The sequence below is a fragment of the Peromyscus eremicus genome, chromosome 1, assembly GCF_949786415.1.
Source record: "Peromyscus eremicus chromosome 1, PerEre_H2_v1, whole genome shotgun sequence".
NCBI lineage: Eukaryota > Metazoa > Chordata > Mammalia > Rodentia > Cricetidae > Peromyscus > Peromyscus eremicus.
This window is the reverse complement of record NC_081416.1, coordinates 190,470,816-190,487,802: the sequence shown is the minus strand read 5'-3', so window position 1 is coordinate 190,487,802 and position 16,987 is coordinate 190,470,816. Positions and strand designations below refer to the sequence as shown.

General features: G+C 40.9%; 1 protein-coding gene across 1 annotated transcript; it reads right to left on the bottom strand.

The window, feature by feature from the left end:
• Positions 1-1,442: 1,442 nt before the first annotated feature.
• LOC131903834 (PRAME family member 12-like) lies at positions 1,443-5,060 on the bottom strand. The gene is made up of 3 exons (XM_059254624.1): positions 4,774-5,060; positions 3,395-3,982; positions 1,443-2,034 (listed from the first exon to the last, which is right to left on the bottom strand). The coding sequence occupies exons 1-3, from the start codon at positions 5,058-5,060 to the stop codon at positions 1,443-1,445; spliced, it is 1,467 nt and encodes a 488-aa protein (XP_059110607.1).
• Positions 5,061-16,987: the final 11,927 nt, after the last annotated feature.

Below are 16,987 nucleotides of genomic sequence, written 5' to 3'. Positions count from 1 at the left end.
AAGGTCGGATAAAGCACAGAGACAAATAGCCAAACAAACAGAAACACATGAAATATGAACCAATGGCTGAGGGGTCACCAACTGGATCAGGCCCTCTGAGTGGGTGAGACAGTTGATTGGCCTGATCTGTTTGGGAGGCATCCAGGCAGTGGCACTGGGTCCTGTGCTCATTGCATGAGTCGGCTATTTGAAACCTGGGGCCTATGCAGGGTCGCTTGGCTCGGCCTGGGAGGAGGGGACTGGACCTACCTGGACTGAGTCCACCAGGTTGATCTCAGTCTGTGGGGAAGGCTTTGCCCTGGAGGAGATTGGAATGGGAGGCGGGCTGGGGGGAAGGTGAGGGGGGCGTGAGGGGGGAGAACAAGGGAATCTGTGCCTGTATGTAGAACTTAATTGTATTGCAAAATAAAAATTAAAAAAAAATAAATAAAAATAAAGGAATTGGGGGAAAGAAAGTGTTGGAAAAAAAAAATCAGTCATATTAGTGAACTCCTAGACATTTTCACTTCTCACTATTCTTAATCTGTAATTTTTCTTTCTATATTGCATGTGTGCTCCTATGAAGGGGTATATGTGTGTATGTAGTGCATGTGCATGAGGAGGCAAGAGGAAAACTCTGGGTGTCATTCTTCAGGTGTCATCCAGAGATTTGATTTAGGAATAAAGATCAAAGTATATGATGCCTGGAGCAGATCCTACCCACATAAAAAGCATCTTTCTCTATTTTATATCTCTGAACTATTGAAAGCTCTTCTGGGGGTCCAGCCTCTAATAGCATTCTTCTCATGAGTCCAGAAGAGATGCTACCAACAGCAAGAATAAACCTAAGAAATGAAATTAAGTGCACCAAGTTCTTCAATGCATTCATTTTATTCCTCTGAGATAAAGTTCTATCTACATAGCTTCAATTCTGTACTCATACTTAGCTCCTCTCTGTCCCCTCTCTCATAGTTCTAACTAAATTCTTTCTGTCTCATACTGATCTTCGTCTTTGTTTTTTCCATCTCCATTCCTTCCCTGTTCTCTCTGAAACTGGTCTAAAACCTTACAAAAAGAGTGACTGTTACATTCCAATGCAAGGCTTTCAAGGTCCCCACAAGAGCAGTGATAGTCAGCTTTGTATTTGTAACCCAAAAGGGGAATGGATAAAGGAGGTGGGATCATATAAGGACTGGAATAAATCAGAAAGGAAATTTATGTATTCAAAACATGTCCTTATAAGTGGTTTGGTGAAACATTACTAGTTTAACATAAATAGGGATGCAGATCTGTTTTAATGTTTCTATAAGACACCTCTCCCAATGGTCCTATTATTCTTCATCAAGTCATGAAATATAATTGATTCCAATGAATAACATGTTTTCTTGATGTATAAAACAGTGTCTAAAACCACAGGTTCTTGAACACCTTACTGAAAATTCTGTTTCTCAGATTTTCATTTCTCAGTTTCTTGGTTTAACCAATTCCTGTTTATGACAACGACAAAGTCTGGTCTTCCCATCAAAGACACAGCGCTGGCGACATTTGCGGCAATCTTTTGTGGCAAAGACGACAACTTTGGGCTGTCTTTTGACTCTGAGTATATTCAGAAGATCGAGACACACATTTGCAAATTTGTTGACTACGACATGACCCCGGTCATCATAGCACTCCAGTGGGGCAGGGTAATGCTCCTCAGTTATCTTGCTTAGATTGGCCAAGCTTTGCAGAAGGTCCTTCAGGGCAGATAAGGAAATGACAGTGTCATAGAAATATACACGTGTTAGCTGGAGGCACTGGCTCAGGGCAGGCAGGAGAGTACCATGTTCAGAGTCTCTGATACAGCAGTTGCTTATCTGCAGAGTTTGCAGAGTGTCTGATACTCTCTTGAGGAGAACTTGCAGAGCTGTGGGACATAAGTTGAATAACGAAGCACTAAAGAGGGTCAGGTGTTTTAGCTGAAAAATCCCCTGACACTGAGACAGGTGCTTCAAGTCTGAAGGTGGGAACTTGTGCAGTTTGATGGACAGAGACTCCAAGGGGGTCTTCAGGCATCTAAGGAAAGAACAAGAGTTTAGTTCTGTCTCATGGTCTGGGAGGGCATTTTAGTTTTGACATTACTACAGAGCCAATGTCTTAGTTTAGTTTACTATTGCTATGATAAAGCACCATGACCCAAAGCAATTGGGAGAGTGAAGGATTTATTGGCCTTGTGATTAGAAATCCATAATCCATCACTGAAGGAACACAGAACAGGAATTCAAACAGGGCAACAACCTGGAAGCAGGAAATATTCAGAGAGGCCATGCAGAAATGCTGCTTATTGGCTTGTTCTCCATATCTTATTGAGCCTACATTATGGAAAATAAAAGACAAACAGACTAGGGAAGGCCTCACTAGCAACAGTTAGGGCCCTCATGCATCAATAAATAATAAAAAAAATTGCTATACAGGCTTTCAAATAGACCAGTATCTTAAGACATTTTCTGATTTTTCAGATCTATCTCTCAAGTGACCTTAGCCTGTATCAATTTGATGTACAGTTAGTCAGCACAAGATTCTACAAAATAAGGTTACTGTGTTCTTATATGGAGCTGAACACCCATTGCACAGCCTGTTGGTGTCTCCTCACTAGAGTCACCACATTGCCTTCTAAAGTCCATCACCATCACATTTGCTAGGCTCAGAACTGAGAGATGCAGCTTCTCATTCCCAATTTGCCAGAGAACCAGAGACCGCCATTATAACCTAGAAGGGAAGGCTAAATGAGGACTAATCCTGAATGGTTCTGACAATGTCTTGACCTGTCTCTTGCAGAAATCACTACAGTTCTACCTTCCCTGCACAGCCCATGTCCCCCTTTTCTGCATCAGTCCCTGAAGTTGGCACTCTGCCCTTTACCACCAATTTTGTTTCTACTAAGCAAAAATATGATCACAACATCTGTCCCTCCATTGTGAATTAAAAGCTGACAGAAGTTCCCCATGGGAACAACATAACTCTTGTTCACAAAAATATAAGGACAGAGATCCCAAGGGAAACTCTGCATGTATGGTACCTCAATGCCCAAGGACCCACTCCTCTATCTTGTTCCCTCCCATCAGGGTTTTCTGGACCCCAAAGAAGAATACACAAAACACATTAAGATGCTATGTGTGCCACACAGTGTGCCTATTACTAAGAAAGCTCTCTTCAAAATCTCTAAAAACATATTATCATTTTATTGATGAGTGGTCAGTGAAACAACTGTGCATCTGACCCAGTTAAGATGGTATCCAGACCATTCTCAGATATTGTGATGAACCAATAGCTGTGAAAGTCACAGTGACTCACTGAACTCAGGTGCTCACTAATCTCTAATGTAGCGTAGGAAAGCTTGCTGTGGTAGCCAAAACAGCTCTCTCTCCTTCCTTACCTGAACAACTGCTTCATGTGCTCACTGGAAAAGTAGGAATCATTGACGATGAGCTCCTGGAGACATTTGAGTTTGGAGATTTGAGCAAAGAAGCATGTAATATGCTTCTCTGTATCTTCAAAGGTATATAGAGCATTGTTGGTGTGAACTGAAATGCGTGCTAGATGGAGTTTGTGCAACTTTCTCATCTGGACAAAGCAATGTGTAAAACGACTCAGCACTCTTGGAGTCCAGCATATGGATAAATGCAATTCCTCAATGTAGTATGGCTTGAAAGTATTCAAAACCATCATGAAAACCTGCTCAGAAGCATCACAGATTATCATCTTCGGACAGCACAGTCGCACAGTACCTTGTTGCTGCTGAGCCCACTGCAACAAGTATGCTTGCTCATTATCCAGAGCAACTTTTAAGAAAAAATCAGTGACCACCTTCAAACGCTGCCTCAGGGCATATCTGGGTAGGTCATTCTCCTTTTGCTCCTTACTCAAGGTCCCTGTAGAGCTCTCTCCACATTCTATGCCAGGCCATACATCCCAGAAGACATGACGCACTTTCCTCAGGTCCAGGACTTCAAGCTTCGACCTTCTGTGAGAGAAAAAGTTGCAGTGTGACAATGAAAGATCAGAAGTACAATAGAGTCAGCTGTCATTCCACTTCTCTAATGTCAGCAACACCTGCCAGGCAAGGGCCCCTGCATGAGCTACATCTGAATACTTGTCCTGCATCTCCTTATGTTACTGTTGAATTCTTTTTTTTTTTTTTTTTAATTACCTGGGGGAGAGGACAGAGAAGACTAATCCTATGATTACATATACAATGAGTTGCCCTGTACTTCTGAAAGAAGATTACATTATTTTTGCTAGAGTTTTCCTGGTCCTGCCTGGCCCAAGTCAGGAAAAATCTCTCTCACCCACCTATCCCACAGCTGCTCAGACCCAACTGAGTAAACACACAGAGACTTATATTACTTACAAACTGTATGTCCATGGCAGGCTTCTTATCTAGTTCTTCTATCTTAAACTAACCCATTTCCATTAGTCTATATGTTGCCACATGGCTCGTGGCTTAACAATACCTTACATCTTGCTTGTCATGGTGGCGACTGGCAGTGTCTCTCTGCCTCAGCCTTCCACTTCCCAGAATTCTCTTCTCTGCTTGTCCAGCCTATACTTCCTGCCTGGCTACTGGCCAATCAGCATTTTATTTATACACAGCGATATCCACAGCACATTATTAGTTCATGAAATAGAGGCTCTATAGACTTGAAAGCTGAGAAAATCAGATGACTGCAGTTGGCCACTGTCCCCGTTTACTTGACTCCAGAATTCCCTTACCAGTGACTTGGTGACTCCTATTCTGTTCTCCTTTGGCCTTACCTCAGGTGAACCTGCTGTTTCAACAGCATGTCAACACCATCCAGCACAGCTTGTAATATCACCACATCAGTGTCCTGCATCAGTGCCCCAACAGGGAGGCAGGAGAAGGGCCATTCTGCCACCATCACTGTCAGTATCTTCATATGTCTGCTGTTGAAGGCCTCCTTGAACAGGGACGGGAAGAGCTCCCCGGGCAGCTTCTGCAGAACTGAGATGGCCAAGGCCTCATGGCTCAGCAGACTTTTCATTGACAGTCCCAGGAGTGTGGATGGGGCCTCAAGGCTCATTCTGATGGCTCTTCAGACCTAAGGACCTGGTAAAACATATTTACACTATGTCTTAGGGATTTATATGTCTCACCCATCACAGGAACCCCCTCCCAAGGGGATTAGTTTCTGTTTTGGCAGCAGTGAAGAACTCAGTGTAACTACTTATAACATCTGGTAATCTCAAATCCTCATCCCCTTCAGCATATGAATCATCACAGAAGAACTGCCACAGGTACAAATTAACCATTGTCCCACCAGGTATCAAGCTCTGATCCTCTGAATCTCTTTACCCTTTGGAAAGTTTATTCAGAGGGAAGCAATCAGACAAGCCTCTTGTGGCAAATTGTGACTGATCCCCTTTCAAATTCCTTATGAAAGAATGTCAAGGTCACTTGTCGAACCCACACATGTTCTCCATCCCATGTGTTCAGTGTACATGGTAGGACTGAGGAGATCTCAAAAGCGATTCATATATCAATCTCCTATATCCTTTTATGTTCTTTTCTTTTCATACCTTCCTTCTTAGGCCCCACTTCCCAAGGAAATCTTTCTGATTAGGAAGTGAATTTTTCATACACTTAATCTTCTTTTGATTATTTTTACTTAGTTTCTATTGACTAAGTCATAACACCCTGTGTGAAAACAAAAATACTTTGAGAATTGGAATAGCTCATTGATTTATTATCTTTGTTTACACGCACATAGGAGTGTATATATCAACTGATCTGGTGACATTTCAAGCTGTGCTGGATGGTGCAGACATGCTGTTGACATAGAAGCTTTACCTCAGGTAAACTGAGAGTAGCTGCTAATCAACCCTATTTACAAGGATGGCCATGACTTTGGCTAGGACAGTATGGAAAATATAGTTTACTTTTTTAAGGTGTGGTTTTTGCACACAGTGGAGGATTCAGTGGAATTGCTTATGTTTCTAAAGTTGAATATAAGCCAGTATGCATCCCAGACATGTGACCCTGACCATAATCCTGCCTGTCACTAGCAGTGTTCTTTATTAAATCTCCCATGTCTGGCTAGTACACTCTCCCCTTAAAACACTGAGTAGAAGACTGGCATGAGAGCAGTTTCCTATAATGACAACACTGTTAGGAAGGAATCACTTGGGTTCCAAGAAAGTCTAATCTATATAGTATTGAGTAGTTGGTAGCTGTTCCAGCTTTGATCTGGATGTACTACCCCTATTGAGGCTTCCGGTAACTGTCAGGCCTACCAATGGCCTGCCCCTGATGCAGGGCTGAGATGCGAGCCCTCAAGACCCAAGATCCAGATGTGCCAGCTCTCTTGCTTCCTGGTAATCTTGGATGTTGGATGGTAGACTGAGCAGAATTCTCCTGAGAACACCGCTGGACTGCACTTCACCTCTCCTGGATCCTGTAACCTATCCCTTTACTTGTTGTAATTCACCCCCTCAAATAAACCTCCCTTTTCACTACGTGGAGTTGCCTTATTAAATACCCCAATAGTACTGAGAGCCACTGATAGCAAAATTCCACGGGAGTATACAGCGGTGACAACTAGAGTTCAAAAAAGTCAACCTATCCAAAATAAGGGTTCTGTTAGAGGAAACAATCATGTAAGGAGCTATGGAATTACTGCCTTTTGAATGAACTGGCTGTTTCTTGTAAACTTCTTATGCAACAATAATATCTATGATTCTCACCATTTACTGAGCATTTCCATGTTATGTGCACTGGTAATCTCATGATTGAATCTCATTCTTGAGCACAACTCGCCCTATACATTTGAGGTAATTGGATAACGGTACCCATCTGTGTTTATTTTTTATTAACATAAATATGTCCAGGGCCATTCTCCAGACAAAAGTATTTCAGCAAAGATACCTACCTTTTTCCTAGAACAAAACTGCACATAGATATAAACATTAGCTCATCTCACTTACAGATAAGAGATAGCAGCCATTAGCAATTAAATCCTCATCTCCCCAACTTCACCCAAGTTTATGTACCCAAGACCCTAACTTTAGAGATTTACTGCTCACATTCCTGGGATGATGTTATTTCACACTGACCTAAGGAGATTACTAACAAGGCCAGGCTGATGATAGGTGCCAATCTTCATTTCTTGTGCAAAACAGTTTTACTTTACTAGTTACTTATACTGATACTGACATATATACAGACTCCTAACATTTTCCCTTACCTGTTCTAGATTATTGGTTTTGAGCACATAAATTACTTTTTAGATTTCCTTAATTGATCTTATCCTTTAGATGACCTTACCATAGAACTCCCCTTTAGTTACTCTCCCCTTTTGGTTGGAATTGGACAAGCTGACAACTGTTGCTTTATGTGTGGATACTTATCACCTCTCTCTTTGTCCCTGAAACTTCAAGCCTTTAGTGGCTTAGCCAAAGAATTACTGCTTGTGTATATATACTGGTTCTCTCAGAGCCCTTGGAGATTTAGAAGAAAAAAAATGAGGAAAGAGATGGAAAGAACTAGATAGAGATGAGAGAACAGCAGAAGGGACTGAGAGGAGCAAAGAATGAGGACAGAAATGAAGCTGTGTTGATAGAACTGACTTTGAAGAATAAAGTGAATGGACTAAAGAACTCACAGTGCTTAAGTTCATTCTATATCCCTCAGATTAGAAGCCTCAGCTGGTTATTAGACTATTCCATGAGCCCTGTGAGAAAACAACAAAGGCTGTACCTTTTATTGTTTTCAGTAATGTAGTGTATTTCAGGCCAATCCAGTTAATGGACCTCAAATAAAATTTAATATAAAATATCTTGATGTAGAAAACTTGCTTGTGTGATTTTATCCCAATACACAATTATTCTAAAAATGACAAGCATTCCAAGGTTATCTTTTCAATTTTGTCTCTCCATGCATCCATGTCTAGCATGGATCTGGGATCTTCCATACTCAGGACTTTAATTACACTCACAAGAAATGGCTGGTGTTTGCTACCTGGATCCCTTTTATTTAAACTTTATTTTCAATTTTTCTTTCAGAAAATGTCATATGAAATAGTCATGGCTAAACAACCACATTCCTGAAGTCTCAGTTCCCCGATCAGCTAATATTTGAATCTTGAGTTTGTAAAATTGTTAGTAGTTCACAGGACAATTTGTAATCTACTATTAAAAAGAACTTTTAATTCAAACAACTACAAACCTTACTCTAAGACATTATTTAAGGGACTACAGAGAATTAAACTTTAAGACATATCTTAACTTGAACTCCAAAATTACCCTAGGAAGCTATCCAAACCTTTTTGACCTGAGACTCTGCCTCCAAAATGCAAAGGAACGAAAAGACTAACATGTAAATTCCAATCTAACAGGCATTTCCATTAATACCAAACCACACCAAAATGATAACTCAGAAAACAAAATCAAATCCTAAAAATAAAACATCCTCAACTACTTTATTTTTATTTTTTATTTATATTATCTTTTGTTTTGTTTAGTTTTTAGAGACAGGGTTTCTCTCTGTAGCTTTGAGCTTTTCCTGGAACTTGCTTTGGAGAGCAGGCTTGCCTGGAACTCACAGAGATTCGCCTGCCTCTGCCTCCCGAGTGCTGGGTGGGATTAAAGGCATGTGCCACCACCGCCCGGCTAAATATAGAATCTTGATGTGTAGTTGAATTGCTGGTAAGGCCTTCCAAGAAAGCCAGTGGCCTCCTGATCGAGGAAAACTGTGACAGAGCTCCTGTTTCTAGCAGGTCCAGGCAGTGAGTGACTCCAGACTCCAGCACTCTGAGGGCTCCTCTGATCATTTTATAATCTTTTTTATACGGTTTACCTCATACTCTGTCTATGTAGCCTCACCTTCCAAGAACACAATTCCATATGATTGCAATCTCTATTGTCTTAATCTTTTTGTGTTTATTTTTCCTAGTGTAGTTTGATTGAATCAAAGCACCTTGTGTGAAATCAAAACCATAAAGTTAAGGAGAAATTGAAGAGATTATGCTTTGATTGACTCAATATTTGGTACATGTGTTGATATGCTCATATATGTGTGTTTTTTATTTTGTGTCTGTTGCTTTAGTGTATGTATGTAGTGAATTTCAGACTAAGAGAAGGAGGCTGGAGGATCAGCAGCCTGCTTTGGATCAATCACTTTTATATAGCTAATTTCAAGCAACACTAGAATACAGCCACATCCACTTGGGAAGACAGAACTTTCTTTTTGAAAAAGTTTGTTGAGAATTGTTTTATTACATTCTATACCTGTGCTGTGGAAGCTACAGAAGCATGAGCTACAAATGAACACTGCAAGTGTTCCACCACAGAGGGATAGTAACAGATTTGATGCAAATTCAGGAGACCTGGGGCTTTGTAATGCAAAAAAACATTATTGGCAATTACAGATGTGGTAGTGATAAGGACCAGGCTGAGAGATTAGCTCACCCAGGAGCCAAGAGGAGCTAGTCAACAGTGGGACATGGAGCCAGACCAGACTCACAACATGCTGTATAAGCTGTCAACTGAGTCAGTTATGGCAATTGCTTTGACACTCCCCCTACAACTACAGATCTCTTCAGAAGGCGGGGTAAGATTATACACCAATTTTTTGATCATTCACTAGTCATTGCTTCTCACTGTTCACTCTGCTGAAAGATCACAAGGTATGCTTGAAGTCAGTTATATTTCTCCTAAGTCCCTCTCCTTCACTAGAGATCCCTTTCTGATTAGCAAAGTCAGTCAGTTTTCCATGTTGCAATTTGCAAAAGACAACAAAAGAAAAGCCAGGATTTGTAGCACCATTATTTGTAAAGCTGACTCACGGGTTTTACAATGAGTTACAAAACAACCTAGACTTCATAGTGGGTCCCAGAGAAGTCTGGATATTTCTAGTGAATGCAGGCAGATCAGGTGTTCAGGATCATCTTTAGCAACTTAAGTATTTTGCCAGCTTGGGCACATGAGACCATGTGTAAGGAGAAAAGTAAACAAACAAAACAATTTTAAAAGATTGATTTGAGTGTCAGGCAGCTCTGCAGTCACTCCAAGTTCTTTTCTTTCCTTGTATCCCTGGGTATTAAACCTGTGTTTTAAGTAATATAGATTTTTCTAGGTTCCATAAAGAGATATAGCCTGAGAGGGATTTCCTAGGACCAGGTCCCTTAATAATGCAGGATGCTAGAAGTAGGGGAGCTGGCATGGCAGTCGAAGGGCAGCCAGTGGAGCCAAGGAGAGTCCTTCCATTTGTGGGCTTCAGAGAACAGGGACTTTGTGTAGCATGAATCCCAATCTTACTAAAAGTAAAATATAAATATATAACATATAGAATCTTAAAAAATAAAAAATAAAATAATCATATAAAATCTGGGTCTTAATTAAATCCCAGAGCCAGATATCATGGAAAAAGCTGAAAGATCAAAGAAACAAACCACAGCCACTTCTTACCTCACCAACTCCTCAGCTGATTTGGGAAGAGTCTGTCTCCAGGAATCTTCAGACTGGATGACTCTGAGTCCTCAGCTCAAAGGACTGAGTTTCTGTCTCCACCCGCCTTTTATGCCTCTCTCCTGCCAGAATTAAAGGTGTGTGACTCCCAAATACTGGGATTAAAGGTGTGAGTCATCACTGCCTGGCTCCATTTCTTTTTTAGACTGAGTTAATCGAATAGAGTCTAGGGTATCCTTCAATCACAGAGATCCAGACAGATCTCTGCCACCCAGTGCTAAGATTAAGGGTGTGAGCCACCACTGCCTGGCCTCTATGTTTAATCTAGTGGCTAGCTGTGTCCTCTGATCTTCAGGCAAATTTATTTGTTAGAGTACAAACAAGTTATCACCACAAATCTTGCCTTGGAGTAGAGGGCCCTCTATGTTCAACAGATTAGTCAAGGTACTAGAAGAGGGATGTGTTAATATAAGAAGTTAGTTCTGTTGACTGGCAGTGATGGTGCACACACATTTATTCCTAGCACTCAGGAGGCAAAGGCAGGAGGATTTCTGTGAGTTCAAGGCCAGTCTGGTCTAGACAGTGATTTCCAGGATGTCTAGAACTGTTCCACAGAGAAACCAAACAAAAATAAGTCAGGTTTATTTTTCCTACTGTACCCTGTACCCTGGTTCTGCTACATAAGTAGGAACATCAGGTTAATGAAAACTACTAGATGAAACATACAGCTTGTCTCCCTCCCTGTTCCCCACATAGTGGCATAGCAGTCTCTGCCCTTTAACACTTTTAGCATGCTCATCAAGACCTCTTGCTGATTGATAACCCAAATTCCCCCTCTGCATATGTATGTAACTACATGTGTTCATTTGTTCTATCCCCCATCCCATCCCTCACTCTTTTCTGAGACAGTGACTTCTGTTTCTCAGGCTTTTCACATTTCAGGCCAACTGCACCATACAGACATAACAGCTTATTGTACTTTTCTTCCATTGGGTCACAAGCTTTCTTTCTTTTTTTTTTTTTTTTTTTTTTTTGGTTTTTCGAGACAGGGTTTCTCTGTGTAACTTTGCGCCTTTCTTGGGACTCACTTGGTAGCCCAGGCTGGCCTCGAACTCACAGAGATCCTCCTGGCTCTGCCTCCCGAGTGCTGGGATTAAAGGTGTGCCCCACTACCGCCCGGCGGGTCACAAGCTTTCATGTAAATTCCTCAGGCTCTCTTTTAACTCACTCTTAATGCCAGATAGACCTACACTTTGCACTTTCATATTCATCCTTCTGAATAATTGCCTCTAGAGCTTCCCATCAGCAAACCCAGCTTGTCAACTTGAACTCAGACTACTTATAATTTTGCCTTGACCAAACATCACTTTATGGGTTTTGTGTGTGTGTGTGTGTGTGTGTGTGTGTGTGTGTGTGTGTGGTTTTTTTCAAGACAAGGTTTCCCTGTGTAGGTTTGTAGCCTGACCTGGAACTCAATCATTAAACCAGGCTGGCCTCAAACTCACAAAGATCTGCCTGGCTCTGCCTCTAAAGTGCTGAGATTACAGGTGTGAGCCACTACTGCCTGGCCTTAAGTGTTCTTTCTAATATCAGAAACAGGTAAAACACTCTGCTGTGTCACTCAGAAACCTGAAGACAACTGTTAATAAAACTTGGATTTCATTGTGTTAGTGAGTGAATCTTGGTCATCCACAACTTTTCCAGGCTACTAGAGAGAGAAGATGTGCCATGCAGAAGCAGGAAGATCAAACATTCAACGGCACCCTGGGCTGCCTAGTGGCTTTTAGGTAAGTTTTCCTATCTGAGGCTCTGTTTAGAAATACATATTGTAATGACTTACAGGCTGCAGTCCAACAGTTGCTAGTTCAGAAGAGAAGTTCAAGAATCTAGGAGCTGATCAGTCCCACGAGGCTGGGTGTCTCAGCAGGTCTGCTGGGATATTGAAGAAGAAATGGATGAGATAATGGAGGTGAGGACAAGCAGATGAAGAATCCCCTTCCTTCTTTCATTGTCCTTATGTATAAGCTATGTGTCATCCATTCTCATGATCCAGATCAAAGGCAAGTTGTCTTTCTCCCTCAAGATCCAGATCACAAGTGTGCCTTCCATATCTGGGTTATAGTTCATTCCAGACATAATCAAACTGACAAGCAGGATTAGCCATCACACCATCTCACCAGCCTAGGCAGTTTCTCATTCATTTCATTTTAATATTTATTTTGTTGTTGCTAATTTCTTTATTTGTTTGGTGTGGGTATAGTGAAGCAGCAAACTTCATGTAGCCCAGGCTACCTTGGAACTCCATATGTAGCTAAGGGTCATGAAAAATGTGTAACTTCTACCTCCACCTCCTGAATTCTGAGACCTTTAAGCTGCCTTGCCCTCTTTATAAAGTGCTGGGGAAGCAACATTCAAGGACTCAGGAAAACTGGGTAGGCACACTATTTACTGACCAGCATCTTGAGATAAAGTTTAAAGTTCTTTTGTTTAAGAATGGTTATAGATTTATTAAGTAAAAATGAAGAAATTAGTATAACAGAAGACACTAGGCTGTGAATTCCAGCATAACATCAAATTCACATTTCCCAATCCTCAATCTTCTAAAGAGCAGGCTGGAGATCAGCATAGTCCTGATTCTAAAGCTTTTGGAATTAAAAGTAACTGTATCCATTTCACAGATTATCCCACAGGTTCCCAGCTAGTTTCCTTAATAGAACTAAAGCACAGTTTGTACATGGGACCATTCACTTTCCAATTGATGGCCATAAAAGATATTTAGAGATAATTGCCCAGAAAAGTTTGAGCTTCCTCTTACAGAGATCTCAATGCATTAGGATTCAGGGTAGCAGTAGCTGCAACTGCACATAATAAGATGGAAGAACTCTTTAAATGGTTGCTGATGGATCTTTCAGGAGGCCTGCAAGGGAATTGTGGCTTTGATAATGACAGACAGTGAGTATTGGGATAACTGTACCACCATTGCCAGAGCAGTGACTGAGGCTCTGTTTGGTTTTTGCAATAAGGGGACCAAGCAGCTTCTTAGAAGAGTTTTGCCTAAAAGTATTTCTTCTGCTGAAGGTTTTCACAGCTTCTACATTCCTGAAGGTCATGATGAGCTTCCAAATCCTAACCTCCTTATGGAAAATGTCTAGAAGTAGCCTGCTGAAAATTGAAGCCTTGCCCATGTCTGTTCTGCAGGACCTGTACTTGGATTTCTTCACAACAATATCCATGGCTCAATTAATGGCAAATAATCTAGCAATCTGATGATGGTGGTAACTTCAGCCTTCCCAAGCTTCCTTCTTGGATACCTGATGAAGACTCCACATCTGGAGACACTGAATATGTATATACTGGGTAGACTATATATATATATATATATATATACTGGGTAGACTAGTTTGGTGATTGCATAAAAGATTCAACCTAGGTAATTGAGAGCAAGGTAGCATGCAGGGTAAGTATATGGAGGGATGGAAGTGAATATAGAGTTCAGAATGTGGTCCAAGGTGAATTAGAGTCTTCTGGTGCAATTAGCATGGAGAAGTTGGATAAAAGGCTAAAATGTTGTGTGGAGCACAGCTCAGAACAGATTCTGTAAACACAGAAGTACTCTGTGCCTACCTCTTCACCCAGATACAAGAAGTGGAAACAGACTGATTCAGGAATGGAGTAAAGGCATATTGAGATGTGGGGTGAATTTAGATTAAAAATTCTGTCTCCATCATCAGAAACTCCTTCCTGTTTGACCTATAGGAAGTAGAAACTACAAGTGTTCGATTTGCAGTTTCCCCAGCACAATTTCTGGAATGTGCATTGGAAGAGAGTATGGTATTTTCTATCAGCTGTCTTTAGGAAGACCCAACCAGTGGTATATCATCCCAGATGAATTGGGGAAAGTGGCTGTGCAAATATAGACATTCATAACTCTCTAATCCCACCAATCATGTACAAAAATAAAATATTTTTTAGTGGTCCTAGTATGAAAAATATGCAGTACATATGATATGTCAAAAGCTGAAGCTTTGAGTCATCCCTGTCTACAATCCCCTAGAGGTGCCAGAAATACATGAGACAGGCTCTATACAGAAAGTGGATATGAATACATGCAGAAAAGTGGTCACCATTGCATTGATAGCCCCGGCCTGGGACATGAGGGAAAATTTTAAGGATCACTTCTAAATTTAATACATATACCTTTGGAGTAGCTTGGATACCAATAGGTAGAACAGTGGTTGTTTACAGAAATCATTCCCGGTTCTTGAAACTCAACAAGCTCCAGCACCACTATTTGAATATACTTCCTGAATGAACAACTGGAACTAGTGCTCACGTGAGGAAGGATTGGAAGCTCCCTCTACCAGCGAGAGCAAAGACATTCTGCATGTATTCAACATTACTGCACACCTGTGGCTTTAAAGGCACTGTGTAGTTCACACTGATGTAAAATTAGAATTGATGTATTAATCTTGCTGCTACTCTAGCATCCTGAGTTGTCACCTCAGTAAACTCAGACTGTCATATATGTGTCCATGCTCTAGGCAATGTCTCCACTTGGGACCCATATAAAGGGAAAATTGATCCACAAAGGGTGTGTGTGTGTGTACTAATATCACAGTTTGCTCTATGTCAGCTCTGTCCTCAGACTTGTTAGAACAGGATCAGTGTCTCTGATTCCTGTGGGTTAAAGGCTATTTGAGCATAAAAGCAGGGGCTTTGTATAAGAGAAATGACTAACAATGGTAAGGGACACAGGGAAGCCTTTTGAATGAGACAGGAAGTGGGGCTCACAGTGTTAAAGCTTGGAACCCCAGGAGGATTATAGGTATCTCATTGTTGGTCCTTCTGTGTCCTCTTGCTGACATCATATTCCCACTTACATAGTATTTTTCTTGACCATGAAGAGGGAACTTTTGAGCTTAAGGTAGAAGCAGTCACAGTTATGTCTTATAAGGTGAAGGGAGTGGGGTCAGGTATTCAAGGCCAGGTATGGGAGATTTGTAATGTCCAGGCAAGTATGTGTCCATATTATGAGCTCCTACTTTAGTGAGAGTTGGATGAATAGTCAGGACAGCAACATTAGCAAGAGTACTAGTGACTCTTGGAGATTTCTTATATCCTTCTGGGAGTAGGTTCTAGTTAGCAGGATTGCTAAGGGAGGCACAGCAATATCTGAAGGAACACTGTCCAGATAGGTTTGTATCTGGTGGGCTCTAGTGGCATCATACACTTGCTGCCTTCATCCCTTTTACCTTACACTACAAATGTGTGCCTCACACTTAGATTTGAAGAGTGAATCAAACAAACACTTAGATTTACTTTGAGATTCCTTATCAGAGAATGTTTCTGTCTGCATGTTGGTTATGACTTGACTTCAGTCTGTGGAAGGAGAACACTCACAAAGTAAAACTGTCATCATACCTCTGTGTGTTTGCATGCATAGTCAAATTAATAATTGAAACACAATTTAGGTTTAATAAAAAGAATCCTGATTCAGCAGCTGAAGAATTGGCTCAATGATTAAGACCACTTTCTGTTATTCCAGAGGACAAAATTGAATTCTACCTCCCAAATAGGTCAACTTTTTGTTATAGGGTATCCACTGGATTTTTTTCTGCTGTCCTGAACATCTAGCCCTATGGTAAACACGGACATAAGATAAACACAAACCAACACACATACACATAAACACAATTGGGTCTTTAAAAACAATTTACGGCCTGAAGAAATGGCTTAGAGGTTAAGAGCACTGATTGCTCTTCCAGAGGTCCTGAGTTCAATTCCCAGCAACCACATGGTGGCTCAAAACCATCTGTAATAAGGTCTGGTGCCTTCTTCTGGTCATACATGCTGTATACACAATAAATAAGTAAATTAAAAAAAAATTTACACATAGGGTGACCACCTTTAAGCTTTGAAGTTAACATACAAACTGATGGATTTCGTTATGATATTTTCTTACATATATGTCAATTACCTCTTTTGTATTCATTGGCATCCCTGACTTCCCTCCCTCTGCTTGTTTCCTGCTCTCCTGCAATGCTTCATTTTGCACCCTAGTGGCTTTCCCACTTTTTTATATGCAAATCTCAAAATCAGAAGTATGTGTCCTCCAATTCTCAGGATGTGAAACTTATCCAAAATTATTCCTCTTCCATCTTGAACGCTCTGTACTGAGAATACCTCAAACATCTTCCATTTGGTGAAGACTCTTAGGCTACATTCCAAGAACTCATATCCCCTCTCCTACTTGCTAGTAACTACTTACCTATGATACCTTGTGGTACTAAAATTCCATTTTTGATTTTACAATTTTGATGCTCCTGCTCAGGAAAGAATGTTGGCTACACAATTTAATTAGTGAGTTTCTGTCCATGTCCAGACAACCATGCCTCATAAAACCAAATACAGTCAAATGGAAGTAAACAAATGGTATCAAAGATGTCTCAGTGGCTCACACCAGTAGTCTCACCCATTAGGAGAACTGGTCTCCAGAGTGAGTTAGAGGCCCACTCTGTGCTCATAACAAAACAAATCTCAGAAAAAG

Excerpts from the sequence above, each read along its gene's own strand:
- LOC131903834 (XM_059254624.1), bottom strand. The coding sequence starts at position 5,060 with ATGAGCCTTGAGGCCCCATCCACACTCCTGGGACTGTCAATGAAAAGT. Across the intron at positions 3,983-4,773 it reads AAACAGCAGGTTCACCTGAG|AAGGTCGAAGCTTGAAGTCC; the intron begins GTAAGGCCAAAG and ends TTTCTCTCACAG. Across the intron at positions 2,035-3,394 it reads CACATGAAGCAGTTGTTCAG|ATGCCTGAAGACCCCCTTGG; the intron begins GTAAGGAAGGAG and ends TTCTTTCCTTAG.